Source organism: Sinohyriopsis cumingii, chromosome 16 (genome assembly GCF_028554795.1).
Source record: "Sinohyriopsis cumingii isolate HCF-2022 chromosome 16, ASM2855479v2, whole genome shotgun sequence".
Taxonomy (NCBI): domain Eukaryota; kingdom Metazoa; phylum Mollusca; class Bivalvia; order Unionida; family Unionidae; genus Sinohyriopsis; species Sinohyriopsis cumingii.
The window spans coordinates 18733784-18761714 of record NC_142976.1 but is presented as its reverse complement, the minus strand read 5'-3'; the positions used below and the strand labels follow the sequence as shown (position 1 = coordinate 18761714).

General features: G+C 34.1%; 1 protein-coding gene across 1 annotated transcript; it reads right to left on the bottom strand.

The window, feature by feature from the left end:
• Positions 1-174: 174 nt before the first annotated feature.
• On the bottom strand, positions 175-26478 carry LOC149780017 (uncharacterized). The gene is made up of 9 exons (XM_089936303.1): positions 26333-26478; positions 21733-21783; positions 19612-19694; positions 18467-18538; positions 15519-15651; positions 6839-6936; positions 3830-3898; positions 2598-2709; positions 175-1078 (listed from the first exon to the last, which is right to left on the bottom strand). The coding sequence occupies exons 1-9, from the start codon at positions 26343-26345 to the stop codon at positions 996-998; spliced, it is 714 nt and encodes a 237-aa protein (XP_089792429.1). The 5' UTR covers positions 26346-26478; the 3' UTR covers positions 175-995.
• Positions 26479-27931: the final 1453 nt, after the last annotated feature.

Genomic DNA, 27931 nt, shown 5'->3' with positions numbered 1-27931 from the left:
GATACTGTCTGAATGATACAATGCGAATCTAATACATGGAGGCAAATAGTTACCATCCATTAATATTTGACTATCATTCTGTTTTATAATAGTTTCTTGGTTAATCGATTTAACGTGTCGAAAACGAACAATAATTTTAATCACATATCCACAGACTTTAACACATATTATTTGAAACTGATTTTTATTTGCAACGATTGAAAAAAATAATTCATCAAACAAATTATAAAATTAAAATCCGAATAAAAAGTTACAACAAATATATGATCTTTTTAGTTCTCTGTTTTGTAAAATTATTCATCATTAAGATTTGCATGCATTAAAGACAATGTCAAAATACAGTAAAACTTCAATTATTCCGACTACCGGTTTTGTCCGGATCAATACTCCTTTGGATAAATTATAATAATATATAGACAATGGTGTGTGTCCACTATCTCACTAGGCATTGTAACTATTTTAATATCGATAATTGATTGCTGCAGACCTAATATCGATATTTGATTGCTGCAGACCTATAACATGATCTTTCATAGGTTTACACAACGTTACCATTTTACGTTTAGTTCTCAAGATAATCGATTCTGATAAAACTTACCAATCAAATTATTTAATTGGAAGCAATCTGATTATATATAATGATTGAAATAAGTATCACTTCTTTTTATATTATCACATCAGTAATATGTTATATTAGTATAATACACGGGATTCGAAGACTTTTGCATCTATTTTCTTCTCAAACATTATTTGAGGTAATGTCATCCAACTAGAAATGGCACAAAACTATGACGTGGGACAATTAAGGAATCACTGGTAGAGAGAGGTTCACATGGCTTGAAGACGTGTCTTTGAAAGTAAATGTAGTTGTGGTGTCTTTGGAACCAGATGTTGACTAGGTTGGATTGGTTGAGGTAGCGGAAGTTGAAAATCAGACAGGTATTGTGATCGGAAACGGATGAGCCATGGATGGTTGTAGCTGCAAAGGAAGCTGATCATTGGGAGGAGTTACCGGGTTCAGCATGTGGAATAATCGATTTCGTTGGACAGTGGTAGGATATGGTTGGAGCTGGAGGATCTGAATAGAAGAAACGTATTTATGTTACCTGTGGAAACAACATTGAATAAGGTATTGCCTGTATAGCAATCACATACAAAATAAGCTTATTAATAACAAGGAACTCACGAATATTCAACGTCTAGAGTGTGTACATGTTGCTTTTTAAGGTGCTACATGATACTTTACAACGAAAGGGAAAGCAATCTTTCTAATTATTGTATATTCTGTGTCGACACAAACTGTGATATCAGAGAGACCATGATGTCAAAAGCAAAGACAAAAAGGCAAAAGAAAAGTGATTATTAGTCTTCACGAATCGAACTCCAAGAAATCTGTGATCAAGAAGATACACTACATATTGCCAAGCCTAAACAATGATTGAGGTCACAATGCCATTATTTTAAGCTTGAAAGTAGTTTTTTTGACACATTTTGAATAGTTTTATGCCCTGATGTTTTAGAAATGGCTCCTACATAAGTTTCAAAGGAATTGCGTTATTATTGTGAGAACAAGGACCTCGTAACTAAATAAACGATTTGTCTGAAATTCAAAACCTGTTCCCTGAACGGAATATGAAAGAAAAGCAAAAGTACCAAAATTCCATAAATACTGAACAAGAACATAAAAGAAATACATTCTTAGCTACATGAACTTAAAGCTTCATCAACGGTTTGAAACAAAACTGAAAAATACACATATTTGTTTCGTTTGAAGAATACAATTAGTTTAAATCTTATACTGGAGGGAATACAACTTTAAGACGAACAGTTAACAACTTTTTTAGGAAGGACTTTTTTCAAATTGATGAAGAATAGTACATTCGGTAAACAGACGTAGAATTTAAAGAACAGTTATAAAACACGTGCATCTGAAAATAAAATTTTAAATATTAGAAAGATGGATCATTTGCAAAGAGAACATTGATGCAGATTTTATTTTATTTTCATGAAAAACAAGGAAATAAAGCTGGAGTTATCAATATGGTTCATACACAGAGCTCATTTCAACAAGCTCTGAAATTTTTGTTCGGTAACTGAGAAAATCTTATGATCAGTACTAACCTATTCTACCCTCCACAAATCAAGTAATTTTTGTATACAAGAGACTGAAAGAAAACATTAAATTTGAGGACAGTAGCGTGCATGCGAAGGACACTATTCGATATTCAACGAAATTAACAATAAGATATCCGGCATTTTCATAAGGATTTGAATGGTATTAAATATTTGTTGGGGGTCAAGGTCATTCAATGTTTATCATATATTGGAAAAGATATGCCAGAGTATTAAACTGTTTAAAAAATTAAATCTCAAAATGTAAAGGGATCTTTTATTCAATGTTGCATAAAATTTAAAATAAAATTAATTTTTTATGTCTTGTCATCATGAAATATGCATCATTGACAAATATAACGATTATCGAGCAAAAAGGCCAATAGAGTTCATGCTTCCACGGTTGACTGATCTCAGATGATCGAATATGATAACTGGGGGCGTGTCTCTCTAATATCCCGGAGGATACAGTTTGATTCACTTACCCTTGATAGGGGGCGTATCTCTGTTGCAGAGGTGTGAGTCACAGCATTCAGATCGTAACATTGGATTTCTTCTTCCTCGGTTTCCAATAATAGTCTTCAGCAGGTCACACATCTATATAAAAACAGGTGTGAGCAGATATTTTCTATCTATCTATCTATCTATCTATCTATATATATATATATATATATATATATATATATATATATATATATATATATATATATATATATATATATATATATATATATATGTATATATGTAGCGAGAGAGGGAGAAGAAGAAGAAGAATGTGATGATGATTATAGCTGCATTTGTGAATTTTCATTGCTTTTTATTTTTTTAACTCATCCATATCCATGATCCATATCCATGGGTGGAATTATTGCGACTTATATATACGCCTCTTTTCATTCCGTTCAAATAAATTTTCCCGCCACATGCGAATGTTTTTGTCATTATATTCCGGCCCGGCTCTAGGATGAGGTGGACGAGGTAACCGCCTTGGGCCCTGCGCTTTCAGGAAATCAGCTCTGCCATGCAGTCTTTTTGCTTGGGGCCCCGCGCCCATCGCTTGCTACCTTAGGTCCCGCATGTTGCCTTGGGCCCCGCACATCCTTGGGCCGGACCTGATTATATTAGTCACTAACGAAGTTTGTCGAATGTATCACATCACTGCTTTTGGAGTACTCACGAAAAAGAACGAAAATACAAGCGACTTTGGTAATTGACTTAATGGGTGGCACCTCTTAATTCTAAACTGATTAAAGTTATCCTCTTGATTATTTGAAAGAACGGTTTATGCCAGATAACTTTTTAAACAAATTATTTCTTTCCTTCTTGACTTTAGTGAGATTGGAAAAATGGTGAAATTTATGAAAAACGGCGACCTTGGGGCTTTAAGATACAACAGTGTGCTTTGATTTTTACATTTTAATGACGTACAAAATAACGTTTTATGTTTTCATTTGATTCTAAATATATAAAAAAGAGGTAAATGGATTTGTACAGAAAAATATACACGTGGGCTATTTGTAATTTAAATTTTTATAGGCAAATATCCATCTGGACTCGTAATTCACAACGTAATGAAAACTATACTCATGTGTGTGTGCGTGTGTGTGTGTGTGTGTGTGTGTGTGTGTGTCCATGAGTCCATCTGTTTGATTTTTAGGACAATTTGCATGCCTGTGATTAGAGATAGTTATGTACTATACAAGAATTCTTTCCTTACTGGTCTCTTCATACATCCCATTTTATATCTCGGTACTGTTCCCTCCAACATCATGGTGGCGTAACATTCCTGAAATGCAACCAGTTTTGATGTGTTAATTGCTTCATGCGATCTCATCATTGGAATCTATTGTCTAGATTTTTTTTATTTGATGTCTAAGATAACGGTCGCAAGTTGTAGTAATAGTAGCAGTAAGCTTAATCATCATCATCATCATCGTCATCGTCATCATCATCATAAAGCAGAGGTTACATATGAAAGTGAGAATTGCTAAAATAATTGATAAACTGAACTTATGAGGAAATTCAAATTCTGCTAGAAATCAAAGTAACAATGATTAAAAATTTCTTCCTTGCATGTGGATAAAACTAATGTTATGCCATCAACTTATATCTGCATATATTCAGGTTTGGCAGAACTCGATTCAGGGTTATCAATTAATGGGCTTACGTTAAACACTTTGTTACTACTCTAAGTCTTCAAATATGTAAATATGAAACAGAAAGAAGTGAAACTAATAATTTAGCAAAACATCAGCAAGTTATTTATTTATTTATTTAAAACACTAAGTTAAAGTTCAAAAGATAGGTTTTTCTTTATTCATTATACAGGTTTCCTTATATTTCTCTGTCAAGTTTAAACAATGTTCAATTCATTATCCTACGTCACAGGTATTTGGATCACTTCGGGCAATTCTACCTTATCTTTGATTTAGAATCAAATAAGCTATTATCGTGGTATCTTTGTTAAGCTACATCTTTTTTTTACAAACATTAATTATAGCATAATTAGAGGCAAATGTTACATAGAATTGTACATGGTTTTATTTGATTATTTCAGCTGGTTTTATTGTCTGGTTCGCGATGAATTGGTCAAACACTATGATCGATTCTTAAGATTTTTCATCATATAGAGCCATTACCAGCAAGCTAGAAGTATTCCGCATGATTGGGATGCATGATGATGAATGGGGGAATATTTTGTTTGCTGAATATTTCATAAATGCACGTTTATAATAAAGGCTATCGAGAAGACCCAAAATGGCCGATTCCAAGCGTTGTTCATCTATAGATGACAACTTAGTTCGTCAAATACTGGCTGATCATAGTAGGAAGTCAAGAAGAATATCAAATCATAGGAGCTGGAAATAATTTTACAGGAGATAACAGTGAGTGATTTTGAACCAAAAAATGGAGTTAAATTCAAATCCGATGTATATGCTGGATAGACCAAAACAGAGGCATACGGTCAACCCCTCGTTTCAGTAGTATTTTGAGATTAAATGTAGGAAAGGCAGACACACACGCCTAATTAAAATACAAACAGTTTAAAAGTTGAGTGCACGCTTCATTTCTTTTTTAGACACAATTTAGCTTAACTTCAAAACTCTATAGCCCTAATATAAAGGTTACGATTAATCTAATAAATAAGAATCTAAAAATGAAATCAAAAAGTAAAGATATTTTTTGGATTAAAATATAATTGTTTGAACAAGTTGACTATGGCATTAATTTACTTAAAATCCTAATACAGCATTACGGAATAGTGAATCTAGCAACAGTAGTCAGTAGAGTGCTAATTCAAGAAAGTTAGACTTTGGCAGAGCTTATGTAAGTGAAAAATCTTTGTGAGCTCTGAAAAGGTGTTCTCTGTATAGAACAATATTCATACATAGATATTAAACCGGTTAAGAAGCGAAACAGTGAACAGATTAATGCTGCATATACAACCACAGGCAACATCTTTTAAAGATTTTGATTTTAATAAGGGTCTTACAGAGTCGATGAGGAAGAAAGCGATATGGATATTGAAGTGTTATGTAAATAATAAAGTTTGGCCGTTTCCTCCTCCCCACCAATTTTGTTATATTCCCCCCCCCCTTATTTTTGGGACAAGGAGGGAAATCCCCTAATGATAACATCCTGGGAGCATCTCTACTGCTGTTATGTGATCCTTGGAAATAGGGTAAATATCGACCTCATGTAAGCCTCACACTAGTGTTTGACATTGTTTTGCTTAGACGTGGGTTGCTTTTAGACATCGGGCGTGATGTAAACCAAAATGTATCACCCAGAATTTAACATATGACGTAATTATCATGAGACCTCAATTACAACACATCACCTTGTCGCTACAGGGTGTTCTGAACTTTTATAGAAAACTAGCTACCGATTTAAATATCATAATATTTAATGCACTGTCAGTTTTGCAAAGGAATCTGATCCATGTTGAAAAGGTGATTGATTGCAGCAGAAATTATTCCAAATAGATCATGGCATTATAGTTTCGTCATGATTCTCTCTGAGATGTTTTATTCTTCGTATCGCCTTTTAATATTTCTGAAACTCGTTTTAGAAAAAAGTCAGAGATTCCAAAGTAGCACTACTAAATAATTTTAAAACATAATTTTCGTATAGTTTCGTGTATCACACTGCATTCGATTCTACTAGTGAGGCATATATTTCCATAGAAATTCTGCAATACTATTTGTATAGTTAGTTGCATATGTGCATAGAAAAATATTCCGTAATAATATTTGTATATAGTTAGTCGCATATGTGCATATAAACTAAAATTCCGCAATAATATCTGTATAATGAGTTGTACATGTCTTTAGAAACATGTTTATTCCGCAAAAATGTTTGTATCTTATGCCGCCATAATGAGAGAATTAACATTTAAATTAGTGCTATCGAGCTCACTCATAATGAGCTGCCATTTAATTAAACTCATAATCACTTTTAAAATTATTTCTTTTTATTTATAATGTCCATCCTGAAAATGTTCTCATAAAACAACCATGATCACATTCCAGTTGAAGAGTGAACGTTATCAAATACGCCGTTCTTGTAGGTTAAGAATTATTAGTGCTGTACTGAAACACACACACACACACACACACACACACACACACACACACCTTGGTTACTGCTAACCATTTTTAATGAAGCCGAGATAATGTTATGGTGAAATGAAAAAACGGTGTTAAACTTGTGTGAGTAATTTCACCTCGTTATCTTCACAGGAGCGGATATGGTCGCAGTGGCGGGGATGGGATGCAGCATCACACTCAAAACATTGGACAATCTTGTCATCAGAGATCAAATCTGAAAAATAACATATAATACATGTCCATATTAAAATATACTGTATTACATATACTACGTGTCTATAATAAAATTGATGTATTACAAATACTACGTGTCCATAATAAAATATACTGTATTACATATACTACGTGTCTATAATAAAATTGAATGTATTACATATACTACGTGTCCATGATAAAATATACTGTATTACATATACTAAGGTCCCATAATAAAATTGAATGTATTACATATACTACGTGTCTATAATAAAGAACGTATTACAAAGTGCATTTTGAAACATGTAGCTCTTTCAAATATCTTGTATGTAGCTAGACTGACAGATGCAGCAAGTTTGCTTAGAGATTTATTGACTGGTTCTTTATTGGAGAAGATTTTACTCATTGAGCCAAATTTCAGTAATAATTCTCAAGTTAAAATGTTTAGGCTCTAATAAACAGCAACAAAAGAAAGAGTGAAAACAACAAGCTTTGAAAAATTTAATAAATAATTTCTTTCCCTGGAAAAAATAAGAACTTAGTTTTAAGAATCAAATGCAAAAATAATCCAAGAATAATCCACGAATTAAATTTTAGAAGTCATAGTAATGAAATGTTCTAATGAATTCAAGTTCGGGTCCCGACGAACAATTCAAAATGGAAGGCGATGTCGTATACTGTATTCAGTATAGAACTGACGTGTACAGTCCTTTGTGAACTACAGAAAACAATATCGCGGTGTTTGAATTCCGAATAAAATTTAAATATATGTCTTTGTCCAAGAATTTTGTATGAGCACTCAAATATTTCCAAGAAAAAGAATTAATCTTTAAGAATCCAAATAATTTGAATAAAAATTAACATATAACTCCAAACTGCCACAACAGACACTTTCCAGTCTAAAGAAAAAAGCCTTATTCAGAAATGCCTCTATAGACATCAGTATAAAACCTGACTACTGCGCAATTTCGGAAAACCCAGAATTGCGATGTAGAGGTTGTTTACGTATAAAAAATCATGTACTCCTAGTATGACATTGATAAAAACCTTGATTATTAGGTATTTATTAAAAGATTCAGGTCAAAGTGAATTTTCTGGAAAACATCAAATTCTTAGCAAACAAGATTACATTACTTTGACATGTAATTGAAATAAAAAGATTTTAAAACTTACAAACAATTAAATTAAATATAAATTAAATCAAATATACGTAACACAGGGTAACAAATGGTCGATAATACATATACACTATCTAAAGAAGTAATGTGTGGTTAGTTCAACTGAATATTAATGTCGAAAGTTCCATAATTCAGTTCCATTATTTAAGCAGATCACGTGATGTAGTTAATGCATTTATCAATTTCTAAATAACGGAGCTGTGTATTCAGGAAATCCTGAAGTTGTGTGTTAGCTCCAACTAATATTTTGTTTCCTAAATAGTCCTCATCCTCGGTATAAACACTCACTAAGAAAACATACCATATTTAGCATCAGCGTCTAAGAATTTAAAACTTGTCTCCTTTGAATACTCCTCATGCGGCCATAATCACTTTCTTTGCTACCAGTCAGTCATCAACAATTTATCTTCAAGCGCGTACCCAGGTTGAGGAACATCATTGCTACCAGCATCAACAGTTTGTGTTCAAGTGCATACCCAGTTGAGGAACATCTTTTCTACCCACCACCAACAATTTGTCTTCAGTTATACACTCAAGCTGAAGAACGTTTCGAATTAAAACTAATATAGTTACAATAACAAGTGATCAAACGTAAGGCAGACTTAAATTTTATTTCGTCAGTTTAATGAATTAAGATTCAAGATTAGATTTATTTTCTTGCTTTCTTTGTACAATCTTGCCCAGTAAAATTGGTTTTTGAACTTTTGAGTGTCACAGAGCTTTCACCGTCTTTAGAACATCGGCTGATAAAGTATGTCAGGAAACTGAATAAGTGAGCGACGCTATCATTTCACTCTAATATGTAAATAGTTTCTGTCACTTTAAAATCAAAGCGTAATTGTCTTTTTTTCTATCTGACTTAGAGACAGCGTGTATTTCTCTCAATCTAATTGTCTGTATTAGATATTTATCTGTAGTCTGAGATCGTGCGGCTTTTACACGGAGATCAAGCAGGTTTCACAATGCATATTAATCTCACACCTGTTAACATTCATGACTCTTTTTGATGTATATTTGTATTCACACACACACACATGTGCACGCAATCAGCCTGACAGAACCCAAGAATACCAAACAATACTTTGCACACATGCAAAACAGATCCCATTAAGAAGGGGACATATCAGCTATAAAGCAGACTGTACAGTATAAAAGGAATTTAAACATTGTCGTCTGATACCCGGTTCTCTCCGTTACTTAATTCTAATAGTGTTCGCTAAGTGTACGTGACATAATACCTTAGCCTGGAAACCTGGCCCCCGATGATGATAGCACATGAGGCCAGGCACGCAACGTTGAATGTTTGATAACAGTGAAGAAATTCAAGATGACTGAATACAAAAATATGTTCGCAATAAAGAAGTATGATTAAATCGATTATTTTTAGCTGTTTCGGCACATATCTTTTCATTGCATTAGTCACAACAATGCCAATGAAAGAAGAACGGTTATTTATTTAAAGTTTCACCATCCCTTACTTTCATTTGCAGCCATTATGTGTGAGTTGGGGGAAAGGGGGCATGGTGAGAGAGTGTGAAATTGTATGGTTGTGGTTTACTTGCGTCATGCATACTTTATTTAAATTAATGTTTTATACATTGTGTATTACCATTATTTTACATCGAGCATACAGTTTGGAATATACCGACGTTCCTGTTACTCAGCATAATTATATTTAAAATTAATTGGTGGTACAGATAATGGGATCGGGGTGATATTGATATTTAACATGGTATCAAGAAAGAGAAAAAGGTCCACCTTTAACGTCATTGACTTTTCATGCACAGGCAAAGCTCAAACTACCCAAGTACGGAGACATGTTTCCAAACTCAGTCCGTGCATCGATCATTGGTCTGGCTGGATCCGGAAAAACTCACTTGTTGACGAATGTGATTTTCTTAATTGTTAACATGGGTCGTTTGAACAAAATTACGAATTCAGCGGATGATCAGTCATGTTATGATGTACTAATGGATTTTATGGAAGCTCTTCAGTCATCAAAAACCTCATTCTTGTCGATGTACAACGATTTGAAGCTTGAACACCAAGATAACCCAGCGAGAATTTTTTTCCCGAGGTCGACACAAAAACACAGACGTGATCTAAGTCACACAACGATACACACACGTGCCTAAAATGATCAGAGAAAACTGTAGCATATTATTGATATTTAGTGGCATTGACGCGCATGGTCTCGCGCATGGTCGCGCATGGTCTTGCAAACATTCAGTGGACCTGTTGTGCAACCGACCACAAATGGGACACGTTTTTAAATATGCTTGCTGAGATCACTCAAGAGCCGTACAGTTTCCTCAGTATTGATTTAACTGATGGACTGACGTATGGGGGAAAATCGAACTGGTCTGGACATGAACGTGTCACGCAAGCATTAAACAAAGCAACAACTGTAATAAACATATACAATGACAAAATCCGCCAGAGATGCCATAGCAGAGACTACTGGCACACTTCGCAAAACCGCGCGCGATCAACTGTAAAATCTTAGCGAGTATATATATGTACGCAAACGTGCCAAATATATGTTACAGTTGCGATAAGATACATGGAAAGGCCGCACTGAGAGTTTCGAACAAATGTTTGCACCGCTTATCAAACCAACAAGGGAAACGATAGCAAACTTTGAGAAAATAGTGGAACTGGTAAAGAAAGTCGCGGAAACCACTCCAGTGACGATGCGAACAGAAGATGAACCTGGTTCTGTTATTAAAACAGCCAAACGTGTCAAAAATATTAAGAAATCCAATAGAGCAACCCTAGAGAATATCAGATGCTTTCCAGGCGGAGTTCAAAAAAAGTTGAAGAAGGTTTAAATACAGCTATGTGCGACATCGAGGAAATGCGTGAAGACGTTGGTGTGGTCGCATAAGGTATGATCATATGACAGTTATACCAGTAGAAAGGAATAATTGGTTAGAACTGAGTGTGCTTTTCTTGCACATGAAAAGAACAGGCTGTCGAGAACTTGTACTTCGAAATCACATTATTAACAGAAGAACTATGAGAGACCCTCAATTGTGACGACGTGAGAAAATAACCAAAGCGTTGCTGGCAAATTAATTTCGTAATGGCTGCTTTCAGGAATACGTGTTTATTCAGAATGTTTCGCGGCAGTACAATGTCAAGAATACGAGGTGTTACCGATCCAAAACAGGTGATTAATTTACAGCTGGTGAAAAGCGAGAAACAGCAGATTTTGCGTCGCAAAATTGTTTACACGACTAAAATGTAAAATCATTGATGCGCATCAAAAATCGTTAAAGCGAACGAATATTATCCAGTGTGTTTGTAAAAGAAATCACTTAAGAAATGTAAACGGCGACAATAATAACACCGCAAACACAAAGACGGAATTGTCTGCACTTGCTATAACAGCGTTTCAGCGTTCTGACTGTGTCGCCGTTACCAACATTTACGCGACCAAAGTGTGCAACAATTATATTCCAAAAAATGAAAAATGGTTTCACCACAATAATGAATAACACTTATATAGTTTTACACTATTCTTAGTATGCTACGAAAACTCTTTCACACTAGTGTTAGAATTATTTGTTATTGCCCTATTGTCATACACTCGAGTGTGGCGATCGTGATAAAAGTAGTAAAGTCATATGCTATAGTAAGGCGTTGGTTTATCTCACACCAAAACCTAAAAGCTATATTGTGATGCTACTAAATTTTACTCAATAGCATTTAAGGTTAAGTCATATGTCCGGGCGTTAGAATCTTAGGAAAATCCATGATTTCAAGGACTGTTTGATAACGATATACGAAAAACATTCTAAAATGTTATGGTTTGGTCAATGGGTTGCACACTGTTTACAGATCTAGGTAGCATTTGATTGAGTTTTCAAGCTATCATTCTCGTGCCTGTATGTTACATACACATTGATATAGGTAAATTCTACACGTCTCAGGTAGAGATTAATTTACATTACAGTGGCTGTATGCAAACAAAATCTGAAAGTAAATACCTGTCGATAAGATCAGGAAGACTGTCGCAGACAATACCACTAGCCACCTCCCTCCAATAGGTGTCTAATTTCTTATTTAGTTTGTACCAAGTCCCATTCAGTTGAATCAAAAGGCACGAACTGGATTTAGTTTCCTCTTCCCCGTTTGTTGCAAACATTACAACTATGAAGGTCAAAGCAATCATTTTTGGGCAACTCTTAATGGCTTTCAAAAGATTTCAACTTTATCATTGCTTTCCTTGAAATTACTGGCCATCCTCCAATAACAAGTGAATTGAAGGAATATGAACTGACACATCGGCCACCATCACGACCAAACTAATTCTGTATGTATGGAAACACTTTATAGGACAGGGGTTATTCAATTATAAAATGGCCAGTGTTTATAAACGATTAGAATAATGAAAACAGCAATCTTTAGATGTTCATATTCCTAATGATTTTACTATAATTCAGACCACGTTTTAATGTTTTACATTATTACACATCATAACTTCAGGTTAGTCTCCATGAATGAGAATAATGTGCTTTATAAACTGTACAGAACCGTTTCGATTAGGATTAGTAAATATCGTAATTGTCTTCACCGGTAGTCCACTACCAGTTGTAATAACCATCAAACTCAACGTTTGCTTTTGAAATAAAATATACGTAAGATTTTTTAAACTCTCTCTCTCTCTCTCTCTCTCTCCATTACTGTAGCTACCTCTAAAATGCTGAGATGAAATTGACTTAATACATGTAGTGTCCTACTGTCTATAATGCATTGTTCTATTCCCCATAAGATCATGAGAATGGCTTAATACGTCACATTCAGATGGCTTAATACGTCACATTCACATGGCTTAATACGTCACATTGACTGTCATTGACTGTGCAATATTTAGGTTTGATTATTGACAGAAAACCTTCTATCAACTAGCTATTTTAAGCTGGGGGGGGGGGGTGATGAGTCTTTTAGACCATTTGGCCAGGCACTTTCAAGTTTTTCTTATCCTCAGTGTTGTCTTGTCCATGCGATGTCACTTATTTGTGTCTTTAAATTAATCATAGTGTGTCTTGCCTTGTTGAAAGCATACTATTATGGCTTGGAAAAGGTTTACAACTTGCATGAATAATATGATGCAAGTAATTTACAATAGACACAAAACAAGTGTTACATTTTTAAATAAGAAAGCATAATTTTCATAAAGAGAAAAAGAAAATCACACACAAATACATACACAAACAAACACACATACACATACATAAACACATAGAAATATTATCAAGTAGGCCATAACTAATTTGTTTATTTTTTGTCCTATTTTTATATACCAAAAGCTACAGTGTAAACTGCAGGTCTGATAACATATATCAATTCATTGTATTGCCAATGCGAAGAGACCAAATAGTGAGTTATTTATGACGAGAAAAGAAAAAACGTGATATCAATACATGCTTTCTAGTCTTTAAAAAACTCAAAAGCTTATGAAATAAGTTCAAGAAACCACCAATAAACATACAGTTTTTAATGGTGTACCATTAAAAGGCATAATTCTGGAAATGTCTGGTCTACGTTTCGCTTTCTTTCTTTTGAAAAACTTTAGTACTACAGTAAGCGTATTTCCTTTATAAAATGTCTTTATTTTTATGTATTTTTAAACCCCAAAGTCACAAATTACACAGTTACTTATTGGAACTGCACGGATACTTGATAACGCGATGGCTGTAATTAGGAACGAGTCTCAAACTCAGTCTCATAAAGAATCAACCTTAAGATTGGAAAACTGTCTCTCAACGATTCAGTGGAACTGGCAGAAGAAAGAAAACCTCTTAAGAATAAACCAAGAATAGAAAATGTTCATTTCTGAACATGGGGAATGTTTACTCTCATACATCGGGAATATAGCTCTTTCACTATCGAGCATCAGGAATAGAGTGTTCACTACCGAACGTTTGAGCTAACAATCCTAAACTGCGTCACAGTGGTAATTTCTCTTACGGTTTTAAGCACTAGTGTGTAACACGAGAATTTCATAACTTATCAAACGAAATAGGTATATATAATATTAACGGTATATTTTATGATTGTATTACGACATAATTTAGTTGTACAAGTAATAATATTTAAATTTTCTCTTAATTATATTAAAGTATTTTTTAAATTAAATTATATTGAAAGTAATTTTCTATTAAAATATATTGAGATTAAATCAATTTATTTCGGTATTACAAGTATATACTATTAATAAAGATTATATATTATAAGAAAAAGGCAAAATTCTCTATACATTTCCCTTGTATCATAAGTCAGCAAAATAAACTACACTCGGTAAGTTGTGAGATGAACGAACTAGATAAATTCCAAAGATTCCTTCAAGAAGAGTAAATGAGCTGATCTGGCAAAATTGTCTACTGAATGACATCCATAGACCCACACGATAGTATGTAAGACACGACGGAGCCTCACTTTGAGATTCTGGCGTAACACAAGAACTAGATGTATGTCCATATTTGGCCATGTCCTAAGAAACTGGTATAAAAAGCGTCGATCCGCGGTCACGCCAGTCCATTCGTCAGAAACTCAAATTAGCTTGTGTCGTTACAGGTAAGATTATCGTCTATGTACAATTTTTTAAAAATATAATATAAGGATTGTTAGCGTTAAGATGTTAATCTAAAATAAGTACGTTGCAACATTGGATTATTGTAATATTTCTTTACTATTCTTTAATATAATGTATTGGAATGTTAAATTGTTCTAGGAACTTATATTTACTTGTAATTCTATTATTGATCATAGTCTAAAAAAAACGACTTTCGCTACCAACTTCTTAGTCAGTAATAGTTTATTTAGAAATAAAATACTCTTTAAATAATAGAGTTTAATATGTTGACATTTTAGATTAAATTCAGTAAAATATAATTTTATTAAATGATTACGGTATTAGTTTGAAATATTGAATTTTAGGTTCTTTAGCTATCGTGAATTTATTTGATATTTAATTATCTGTATTATATTCTAAAAGGCAGAAACTATACCATGTATAATGTTGGCAAGTGAAGGAATATCGTAGTTTTATATGTATCTCTTATATCCTTAATTTAAGTTTATGAAGATTGATATTGGAATGTAATTTTATATGTTGAGTATTTCAATAAAGACTCCATTCGTCAGAAACTCAAAGAGGCTTGTGTCGTTACAGCATCCCGAAGTACCCTCGCATCGCCACATTCCCCATATGTAGCCAAAGTGACACCTCTTTCAAGAGAACTTGAACTTCTTCTTCCCCTCTCTCTCTCTCTCTCTCTCTCTCTCTCTCTCTCTGTGGTCATGGGAAACAGCTTGACTAAGAGTTTATAAGACTAACAGTTTCGTAAAAATTGAAATTGAAGAATAAGAAACAAACATGACATAAAAGCTAGATAAGGATAAAAACTCTACTCACTATCCTGGCAACCATTCAGATTGCAGAAGTCCCCATCACAACACTGATGACACGTGATAGCTGACCACAGAGTGGAGCGCTTGGCTCGAAGCGAAGAATTGCTTGCTTTGAAGCAACCCAGAAGATCGCATATCTGTATATCAAAAACACACTCGCTTAAGCCAGAACATATAACACCTCTGCCAAACATATGGAAATCCACGAAAAGAAATAATGATATAGAATACAAACATAACACGAAAATATTCAATGATATTCCATTATCCTGTAAAACGTACAGACACTTTGTCCCCGATGGTCACTGGTGTGCACCTGTACAGGCGAATAGTCAACACCCGGTTTGATTGGGCAAAGTCTGATTTAGTCGAAGAATTACCAACACATGAGGCCACCTTGCATACTGAGGTGGACATGAATATTAAGGATGCTAACTTGTTCAGGAACAAACTCAAATATTGCTACTTTCAAAATCTCATGAATAATTACCTCTTTTATAAAACGGCCTTGTGCGCTTTATCACATAGCATTCTTGAAATCATTATTTTTACATTTTCAGTTATCTTGTATGAAGTTTGTGTATTCCTGACCGAGTATGCATGCTTTTCAATTAACACACTGGTTGAGGAGTATCGTTTAGTGCAAGATTGAAATAAATACAATTGCACCCATAGACTTGCGTCAAATTAGACGCAGATATCTTGGAAAACGTTCGATCTGAGTAAGTCTTAGCTTTTTGCTATGACCAAAGTTTTGTAAAAATTACGTAGATAACCTAAGACACTAATGTAGCAATGTACCTTTTTTCTGAGGTAGTTTTCTTGTCTGAGTGGCTCTGATTTCTTTAAAAAATTCTACTAACAACATAGAACCATAGTCAAAAAGCCTGAAGTATTCCGCATGTTCGTGACGTAGAGTATTATGATCGAGACTAATCCTAACAATTAGTCAAAAATAGAAATGAATATCTCTGATGATATTGAATATAACTGCATCAAATTTTACTCTTCCTACATAACCTCATAAAATTATTCCTGTAAATTTGTAAAGATTTTGCTAAAGTGAAAATATGTATAATAATGTATAAAGGTAAGATTTTTACTTGTTAAATTTTATGAATTTCAGTTCTGGTCGGCGTCTGACTAACAATGAAAGCTTACATAATAATTACTTCCGTAAACTCTTTGCATAAGAAAAAACATAGGGATAAAATAGTAAATGACAACGTCAGCAAAACGTATGAATATATGTTACGATAATATGTTTGTGAAACTGGGACATGAACTCATGTTTGACAATGAATTTAAACAAATTACTTGTATAGTTTCAAACATGTACATGCTTGATCTCGTTGAATATGTGTAGTTTGGAAACTGTGAAACTAAAGGAGTCATGTGATTGGGTTTTATTCAATAACTACAACTTAATAGGCTCATTGAGCTCAGTAGTAGTAATGGGGCTGTAACCATAGTTACCCGTGAGAGAGATGAGAATTTAGTAGAAATGTGAAACCAGTTTCAGACGTTTGTCTGAACTTTAATCCCTGAACGTCTGTCTTAGCATCAAATTTCTTCGATTGTCGGAACGTCTCTGTTAGCTCCAAAGTTCTTGTGAGTGCCTGCCTCTGATTTATGGTACTAATGTTACAACTGATAGTCAAGTACAACCATGCCAGTGGCTAAAGTCATTGGTGGTGTAGTTTGAAAAATTATATAAATTCAAAATTCATTTAATTCAAAGCAGAGAAAAGCTCATTAAAATGCAATATTTTACAGATATATCTTAAATCGAAATCTTTATCTGATTACAATTTATAATTGTTAATACGGCTTTTGTAAATATATCACGGAATACACAACTTAGTATAGTTAGGTTGTGTAATGAGAAAAAACCATGGAAAGTAATTTTCTTTTCGTATTAGCTAATTTTCGTTTAGTTCAAGTTTATGTTTGATTTTAAATGTCAGCGAGCTTTATAGCACTGTCTAGCGTCTTATATATATATATATATATATATATATATATATATATATATATATATATATATATATATATATATATATATATATATATATAGTGGTGGTTTGATATGCAACGGTATTGTGTGAAGACGTCAACTTGCAAGTGAAAAAGAATAACAACCCCGCAAGAGCAAGCACATTTGGTCGTAGTTTGCCGAACAGGAAAGAGACCAGGCCGGCGAATCTAAAAAGAGTAGGGATCAGGTGTTTCGTCAACCAGAATATATTTGCGCTACAACGTTCGTAAAAATAAGCGAAAATCTTAGAACCATGATCTTGCGAAAATACACATTTTAACTTAAGGTCTCTCTTCTCTCGTCATTTTGCCATGTTCCTCTCTCTCTCTCTCTCTCTCTCTCTCTCTCTCTCTCTCTCTCTCTCTCTCTCCATCTAGAGCGAGTAAAGACCCAGCGTCTCAGTCGGTGACTCAGCGACTCAGTCGGCGATCCAGTTTACGACCCAACGACTCGGTGGACGACACATCCGGCAATTCAGTTGACGATTCAGCTACCCAAAAGGACGATTCAGTCGACGACTCTGTCAACGACCAGTCGACGACTCTGCGACTCAATCGACGACTCATTCGGCGATCCAGACGGCGACAAGAAGCCATGAATAAGGTGGTATCCCAATGAAGTAGAAATCTGTCCCACTCTGGAGCGCCAGTCCTCAGACAGACAGAGCAGGGTACCACTCCAAATAAAAAGACCTATCATAATGAACCCGAGATAGCGAGACTCGGGGTAGTGTAGCCAAGGGAGTTGGATATCAGTTACGTAATTGTAGCAATGAATGAATCTGTAATACAGTATACAGTTCACTTTTTATAAATATGTGAGGGATGCTATTCTTTGAACGCAATCATTCAACGAAAGAAACTTTGTTTTCTTCTCGTGAATCCACACGTTAATTTATTTTATTATTTTCTCACCTGTCTCGGTCTGCATCCAGCATCTATAAATTCTCTTCCCGTATCATCGGTTCGTTTTTGCACGTAACAAACCTGTAATGGAAAATATCGATTTTATTAGCATATTAATCAAAATAAGTTTGAAAAAAACCCCAAAGAAATACAAGTAACAACAATATGCTAACAATTTCATAATTATTTCTATCATTCAGTACCGTTACGAAGTGAAAACGTTTGAACTAACACACGCGCCCTCGGGGCATTATGTAGTTAGTTAAAAATTCTCAACAACTTTCAATATTATGTACCAGATCTTACACTGAAACAAGTCACAAAATGCACGGATTAGCTTATGATATGCTCATTCATCTTTCAGCAGTTCGACTGATTGATTTATTAGTTTATTAACTGATTTAATTTAAAGTCTGACATTTTTGGAGTAGATTATTTTATATATGCACAGGTAGTATGGAGAATTAATTTCAAGCAATCCGTCCTTAAAAAAAAACATCAATTCGATTGTTTCGATTGCTTCATCCTAAACAATCTTAATTTCTTCGAATTTTGAGTTGTGACTTTTTATAACTGGTCTCGTGACCTTTATTTCCTAATCAAAGATACTGTAATGCTCACAACAATATTCATTCATTATAACTGAATCATTATCTCATACACTGAATTATTAACTCATACACTGAATTATATCATCTCGTACACTGAATCGTTATCCTTACACTAAATACTTATCTCGTGCAATGAATCATTATCTCATACTCTGAATCATTATCTCATACACTTAATTAGTATATGTACACTGAATTATTATCTCATTATATCATGCGCTGAACAGTTATCTCATACACTGAATTGTTATCTCATATACTGAATCATTATCTCACACACAATTTATATTTATTCTTGAATCCTTTAATTTTTTGTCGGCGAAACATTGATACATAATACATAGCGTTCGGTCATAATCATCATCACTGCCATCTTTGTCTGTCGTCGACTTTGTCATCATCATCGTCAACAATTTATTCTTCTTGACACTTTTGGTTATTTACATCATACAGATTGTTAGGAGTGCTACTGGTGCACACGAGTTGATATTTTCACTACATTCTCAATAAATTAAAGGTCGAAACGGTGGCACAAGCACGTACCTCGTGAGGGCTACACACCGCATCGTCGGCGCATTCCAGGATGTTTGGAGCCGATTGACATTGCAGACATCGCGGGCCCAACACTAGAGGAAATGCGAGTGATAAATTTTACTAAATATAGCCAATTTGAAATGGTTAAAAGAATGAATCAATAACGATCAAAATACACATACATTGACAGGAAATTTAGCACGCAGAGACAAAAATGGGAGCTAAGTACCTTTCCCAGGGACACAGTGTGTCAGCCGACCCAGACTTGTCTGTACTGACACCGAATCCGCTACTCTTGGATTACGAGTCCGACACGCAACAATCTAAGTTACTAACACTCCCCAAACATTTGAACACCTGGCCGTGGGACCTTTAAACTTTGAGTCCAAGTTAAAAATTGATTTCTTTTACATCCAGCCAATCAAAACTAGCGTTTCAAAAGTTATTTTTGATTGGCCAACACAAACGTTCAGCCTCCAACCCAACCTTAGAAGTTTTACAATTTATCAGCGGCATTGCCGTTAGTCAATCAGCTGTCAGCTGTTTTGATGTTAGTCAATAATCAGCATATAGCGAGCTTAACGTTAGTCAATTTGCTGTCAAAAGTTTAAGCTGAATATGATTTAGAGTGTTAGTAATCCTAGAGCTTGACTAATAAATGTGAATTGCCTGCCATCGCTTATGACTGTGTGAGGTACAGATTGTTCGCACCATTTCGACTTAGTTGTTTGTCTGATACAGATTCAGAAAAATGTAATGACTAAGAAAGGCGTGAAGTTTACCATGGTAACGGGACATATCCCTGGATCTAAAGTAATTTCCTTTGAAGAGGAAAACAATGTGACTCTCTGTGTAAACGAAAATATTAATGATGTTGTTTGATAGATAAGAATAGTTGTGATGTGTGTAACTGAAATGCATAATGAGTCAAGGTGCAAATATACAGGTACATCATGGGGTATTCGCTGAGAAATAAAGTGTTTGTATATGCGTTAACACTGGTCAAAATTTCCAACGGGTCACCATATACTGTAAACATTATTTCCGGCTATATTAACTGCAAGAAAATTAAATTTACCTTTAATTGTAATAAATTTTAAAGTTTCAGCAAATAAAATATCTCCTTATGCTGTACTGACATCGACACTCTTCAAAAACGATTAAAAAAAGAAGGACAGGGGAAAACAATTATAACAACAGTGTAATTTTAATTTCTACCTTTTAATAGTAAAAACATATTCACGTCCGCTGACTTGTCTTGTAGCAAAACATTTTCGGCTTCGTCGTATAAAGTTTATGTACATCAGAACAAGAAACTGATGAAATCTGTTCTTAATTGTGACAATATCAACTTAAAATTCTACTGGTTAATAAACAAGCTATATACGCCAGGTACGTTTCGTCTCCCTTAGTACAATTGGTCGGGAAAAATTTCTATAACGCTGGACATTTCATTTTTTAAGTTATTTTTTTTATATTCTCGTTTCCCCAAAAGAAGATGCAAGTCAATAAATCAAAAGAAAATCTGTATGACTTAGTTCTATTAGCTAGCCTAGTAAATTTCATGAACATTCGTGAGAAATAACTGTAGGTATCCCATTAAATATACATTCTCGATTAAATAGGCACTATCCCATTAAAAAGGCATTATCGTATTAAATAGGCCTTATCGCTTTAAATAGGCATTATCGCATTAAATAGGCAATGTCCTATTAAATAGGCCTTATCGCATTAAATAGGCATTATCGCACTAAACAGGCATGACACTGCTCAAACAGTGTTGCGAGTATACCTCAGAAGGAGAAATAAACAACACTGAACATAGACACATCTGATAACATTTTTAAGCCTTAAAATGGGATGCCTCTTGTCTCGGCCAAAGGTTTCCTATATGATTACTGCTTTTCTTGTTGAAGCATGGATTCAAATTTTCAATATGAGTTTTTTGTTTAAAAGCCAATGCATGTTTTAATTCATTTTAACAAAAGTGTTTTCTGAGTCTAAAACAACACTCATGTATGAAAAGTTTAATTCTTGCAAATTTATTTTCATCAAATATAATGAAAAACATCGTTATGTAAAATCACGTAAACTGAATAGAACAATGTTAGATAAAAGACGTTTACTTACGGAAACCAGCAAGTTGCGATGGTGCATTTACACCAATTAGAACTACAATAACTGAAAATAAACACAGAAGCATATGTAGAAATGGTGGCGTTAAAACCCGTAGTAACGGTAAGAAGAGGAAGTCGAGGGGAGGAGCGAAGAAGATATTATATAGTGGTAATAGTAAAACTACATGTACGAAATCCCCCCACACTAGTCGTGTTCATTGCCGGTAAAGTAGCCAAAATGTCATCGTTGTCTTTCTCTGAGACTTGGTTTCGCATCAGTTATTTTAAATCATTGTTATGGATCGTTATTAAAATCATTAACTAGGTTTTTCAGCAGTTATTTTAAATCATTGTTATGATCGTTATTAAAATCATTAACAAATATTTCCATCACCACCATCACAAGAATCAGTGCCGGATTTAAACATAGCGAGGCCCTAAGCTATGGGAAGCTGTAGATGCCCTATTTGGTATAAAATAAATTTGAGAGGCCCCATCAGACTGTGAGTTCAGTCAGTGAGGGTCTAAACTGTAGCTTGTTTAGCTTATGCCTAAATCCGGCACTGACAAGAACTATTATCATTACCACCATGATCATTATAGTTATAGGTACTAAAATGCAAGCGTACACCACACTGATTGTTTATTTTATTAATTTATTTCCAATGACTGAACAAGCATCTGTATATTTCTATAAAAAAGTAAACTAGTGTAATGTATTTGCAATAAAAATTGTCAACAAAAACAAGTTGACTGAACTGTTTCCAGTATAATCTACTTTTGTATGTATAACAGGAATTAAACTATTTTCTAAACTCTACAGACATTGAATGTAATGATATTGTTTCTATAGAAAAAAAATCTTCATTTAGTCCATTTTCTTTTCCATTTAAAAAAGAAGCAAGAATTCAGATTTATGGATTATTTTGTTAACATTTTATGATTCTGTCAATCTATTTTCAAACACAAAATTTATTGGAAACATATGACAGGATATAAAAAATGGATTTAACTTTTTAGTGATGTAATTTAAAGTAAAATTTAAAATTTGATTTTGAAATGAAAATAAGAAACAAAAATATTCCTCTATCACAACAAAGAACGAGCAAATAGACACAGTTTTACGTCGGTCCTCGTTTGAGTTCAACTTCTAAAACACTGACAGGTGACCTTCTTCTTTATAAATAGGGAGGGAGTCATCGGTTCAGGAAGTTCCAAAGTACAAGTCCGTGTCTAAGTATTATCCCAGTTTATTTACTTAGATCTTCCTTTTTACGACAGAAGGTTAAAGTAGGCAGTAGAACAGCCACATAAAATTATCCTGATAAATCATTTCACAATTTTCTTCATTGGGACGGCATGTCACTCTTTATCAAAGGACTTGGTTATCAGGAACTATTTTTCCAGCTGTTTGCAAACATTCGTCACGTTCAGGTCGTTACCAGTATCATTTAATATCAGGTGTAAAGGAGAGCAGTTTGTCAACTCGAATGATAGCTAGAAGCCCTGATAACGAATCTTTTCTCATTCTAGTCGTCATAGCAGAATAAGATCCGAGTCAGAAGTTTTTTTTTTTTATCAATGTCCGTCTTTGGTAACGAATGATCAAAACTTCCGGCAAAGTTCTCATGCATATGTTTCCTAGATATTCATACATTTCAGGCAATTATCAACACAGAAAACCAATCTTTTTTTTTGTAGCACACGAAGACAGTTCGAAAGATAAAAACATGTTTGTTTTCAATAATGGATTTGTTTATTTCTCAACTCAGAATATTACATTCAAATAAAACAAATTCACAGAGCGCATACAAAATGCATAAGAATGAGTTGTTAATGAACAGGTCGCATTTCTTTTACCCGTGCCGATCCTAAAACCTTCAAGTTCTGTGAAATTACTTTCAATGTTGGTTACCAGCTGTTGTGGTTTTCAAGGTTGATGCAAGCTACTACCTTAGGGACTCATATAAATCCCCCGACCCCCCCCCCATATCAACATATAAAGAAAATAGAACATCGATTTCATGCCTTCCTCATTAGCATCTCCACCAAATGCAGCAACATTCTGGTTACTCATCATGTTTATTTATTTAATGAAGTTTTGCAAGAGTCTTCACTTTTCAACACCATCTCAAAACACTAATGGTGTTTTTGAGAGTTGTTACTGTAAGCTGTGACATCTAGCCGTACAAATAAGTGAATATGAATAATGTTTAATACAGTTAGCTTTACAAATAAGTGAATAATTAACAGTATTAATGACATCAAGCTGTACAAATAACTGAATATGGATAATATTTATGACATTTAATTGTACAAAAAAGTGAATATGAATAATATTTATGACAGCTAGCTGTACAAATAACTGAATATGGATAATGTTGATGACATCTAGTTGTACAAACAAGTGAATATGAATAATGTTTATGACAGCAAGCTGTACAACTAACTGAAAATGAATAGTGTTTATGACAGGTAGATGAACAAATAACTGAATATGCATAATGTTTAATATAGTTAGCTGTACAAATAACTGGACATGAATAGTGTTTATGGCAGCTAGCATTGAGAAGAAGAAAAATTGACTCCTTAGATTTTACACTTTAGATTAAACAGTTTGCAGTTCCAAGTGGCCGAGTGGCCGAGTGGTCTAATCACTCACATCTCATTTCTGTCTAAAAATGTAATAATTGCTAGTAGAGAAAATAATTTACAATAAATAAAGCCATTCATGCTAAATTATTTTAGAAATCTAAACTACATCACTTTCAATAGACAAACCTCTAAATAAACCAATCATGTGAACTTAGAATCCATCACTCTTTACTTTTCTGTGGTTTTCGATGTAATTCTTTATTTTACATATTAAAATACTACAAAAGAACTTCTTGGTGAGCATCGATAGGCAACTCACCTACCTACTTACCACCGCCATACACTTATCTCCAGTTATCCACGCATATATAGATATGCAATTACAGACAGATGCTCGTCGACATGACTAAATTGATTATGCAAAGTTATCGTGTTCGTATATTGTAAAGTGCACTGCAAGATCTGGGTATATGCAGCTTGTTAGGACTTCTTAAGTAGAACAAACAACATAGATCCTGATCTGCCAGCGCATTAAGCGACGGTAGATCAAAGTCTCTTGTTTCCAGTTGCACCCGACTTATATGCGATTATATACGGTGCTAAGAAAATTATCTAACATGGGACAGCCGATATACCATCTTACATATTAGGATCGAGAAATATGATGATTTCACAGTAAGTTTGTACATGTATTTAAGCAGATTAAATGCACATTTCGTTAACCATAACAAATTGTCCATCACAAACTATGGCTATATTATTCACAATACAACTATCACATCTTGGACTCAGTAAAAATGATATTTGTGTAATTTTATATCATTATTTCTTTATCTACATACATACATACATACATACATACATACATACATACATACATACATACATACATTCGGCCGTCAAACTACATAGATCATGCAAAGACATCCACAAAAACGTCAGTAACGATTCTCTTGGACGGAAAAGTCGGCTGACGATATTTTTAATTGCTTAGAGTCGACATTCATGATTTAATCAATTGTTTCTGCCTTTAAAATCAGGAACCGACATTTAGGTATCGTTATCTTGATCTAATTATACTGACCATATTCATTCGAGTTCAATAATATATAGGATTATTTTCAATAAATCAGTCACGACTGATTTTGACCAAAATCACGGTCGTTCATGGTGATAGCCTCTATTCTTGAAAAAAAAATGGTCATGATTCAAATTTGTTCATATTTCAAAAGCTCTTAAAAAATACATATAGCCAGACTCGATGAAAAGGTTAGTTCTTCCGCTGTCTTAACCATCACTTGAAAACACTATACTCATGATTTTACAGCTCCGGTGGCCTCACTGGTTCGCTTCGGATTCGGGAGGTCGCGGGTTCGAGCCCCGGCCGAATCATGCAAAATACTTACAAAAATGGTACTAGCAGCTGCCTCGCTTGACGCTCAGCGTTAAAAGGTTTGTGTTAGGACTGGTCGGTCTGGTGTCGGGATAATGCGACTGGGTAGGACATGATGCTACAAGTCTGCGGCATGATGCCCCAGTGTTAGACATCACTATGATCTGCCAGACTGCAAGTATTGTATTTATATGACTTGAAAATTGTAAAAGCTAAGTTAAAAATCCAAATCACACACATATACTCGTCATTTAAACATATCCCCATGATTAATACATGAATAAGTCCAAATAAGTATGCGTATCATGCAAATTTAGCCATTACCAAATTGATAGTTGTTATTTTTTAAAGTGGATTTTGCATAATTTTTCAGTGCAAATTTAATTGGCTTCCCTGACAAGTACTATGTCAAAAGTATGTCTCTTAGCGCGCCACTTTGTTAACGTGTGCTTTGAATTTATTTCCTACACAGGCCAAAATATGTTATTACTTCTGTGGACCACATTGCTCATTACTATCAACATCGCCTCGTCAATAATAATAATAATAATAATAATAATAATAATAATAATATTATTATTATTATTATTATTATTATTATTATTATTATTATTATTAAACTTACCCAGGAAATGCATGTTCAGTCTTCTTTTCTTCACAAATTGTCCTTTATGACTAGCATTGCACCGAATCAGGTGCGTTATACTGAGCTGTTATCGGACCACTTGGCAAGTTTGACTTTCTCTATCTATTGAAACATTCGAATTTATACTCCAGTCTTATCTTAGCGTATCGTGGTTACATTAACATTTCAGACATTTGTAGCTGACAGACATTTGTTTGTCCACACGGCTGGGAAGGTTCTGCTAATATTTGTAGAGACGACATCTACCTATGTGTAATGCAGGTTCCTTGTAATCGCATCTTCAAATTACCCGATGACATATTACAAACTCTTAAAACGTCAAGTTTAAATGTGATGTCCACAGTGAAACGGAATGTGTCTGTGTTTGTGTACACATGCAATATATCTATTTAAGTATATATAGTGAGTGGAACAAGTATTGTGAATTAGTAATATGTATATATGAAATTGGGGACCATAATGAAACTTAAAACATGCGCGCGCGCGCGTGTGTGTGAACAACATTTAAATTTTTCAACCTGTCAGACTTGAGTATTTCACAAATTAAATACTAGACCAATCAAACTACATTATCGCGGATAAAATGTCACCTGCTGAAATTATACAGGTAAATATATACTACATGGTGAACATAGATTATTGATCAAGGCCACATTGCCTAGAAGCAAGGAATATACAGATCGAAAGGAATATGGTTTGAAACTATTCCGAGCTTAAACAAATTTTATAGGTAAAATAAGTCGATAGTGACATATTTCTGGGTAAATTTAACGGCTGTCGAATCTTTGTAATTATTGTTGATAAAACCAGAACATGTAAACGAGGAATTATGAATATGTTCGGATTAATTGAACCGCTGACACATGTTCATGATCAGGCCCATAAAGCAGCCCTTGATCCGTGATGATGTTGATTTTCGGGCATCAGTATCAACACAGATGTGGAGGGTTGATTTATCGGACTAGTTCATGATTTCTGCTCATAAAACCATGACGTGTACATTCACAGATGACGTATTTGTGCACAGTGAACTGTAACTTAATACAGTGAAATTTATACACATTTAATACTCTTAGATAGATAGATAGATAGATAGATAGATAGATAGATAGATAGATAGATAGACAGACAGACAGATAGATAGATAGATAGATAGATAGATAGATAGATAGATAGATAGATAGATAGATAGATATGTGCACCAACTATAAAACACGTGAGAAAAATATTGCTTCATGAAATAAGAAAACAAAACAACGGTTCAAAGGATAATCAGGTTTGTACACAACTTGAGAGTCACAGGACAGTCGAAAGAGCAGTTGCCTAAAAAACTGAGTGATGAACGTTTTACAGAAACATTGACACAGTTTACAAATGTGCATTCTTAGAATTTGGCACAGTTTACAGATGTACATTCTTAGAATTTGACACAGTTTACAAATTTGCGTTCTAAACACTGACACAGTCTTTAAATGTGCCTTCTAAGCACTGACACAGTTTACAAATGTGCATTGTAAACACTGACAGTTTTCAAATGTGCAGTCTAAACATTGACACAGTTTTCAAATGTGCATTCTT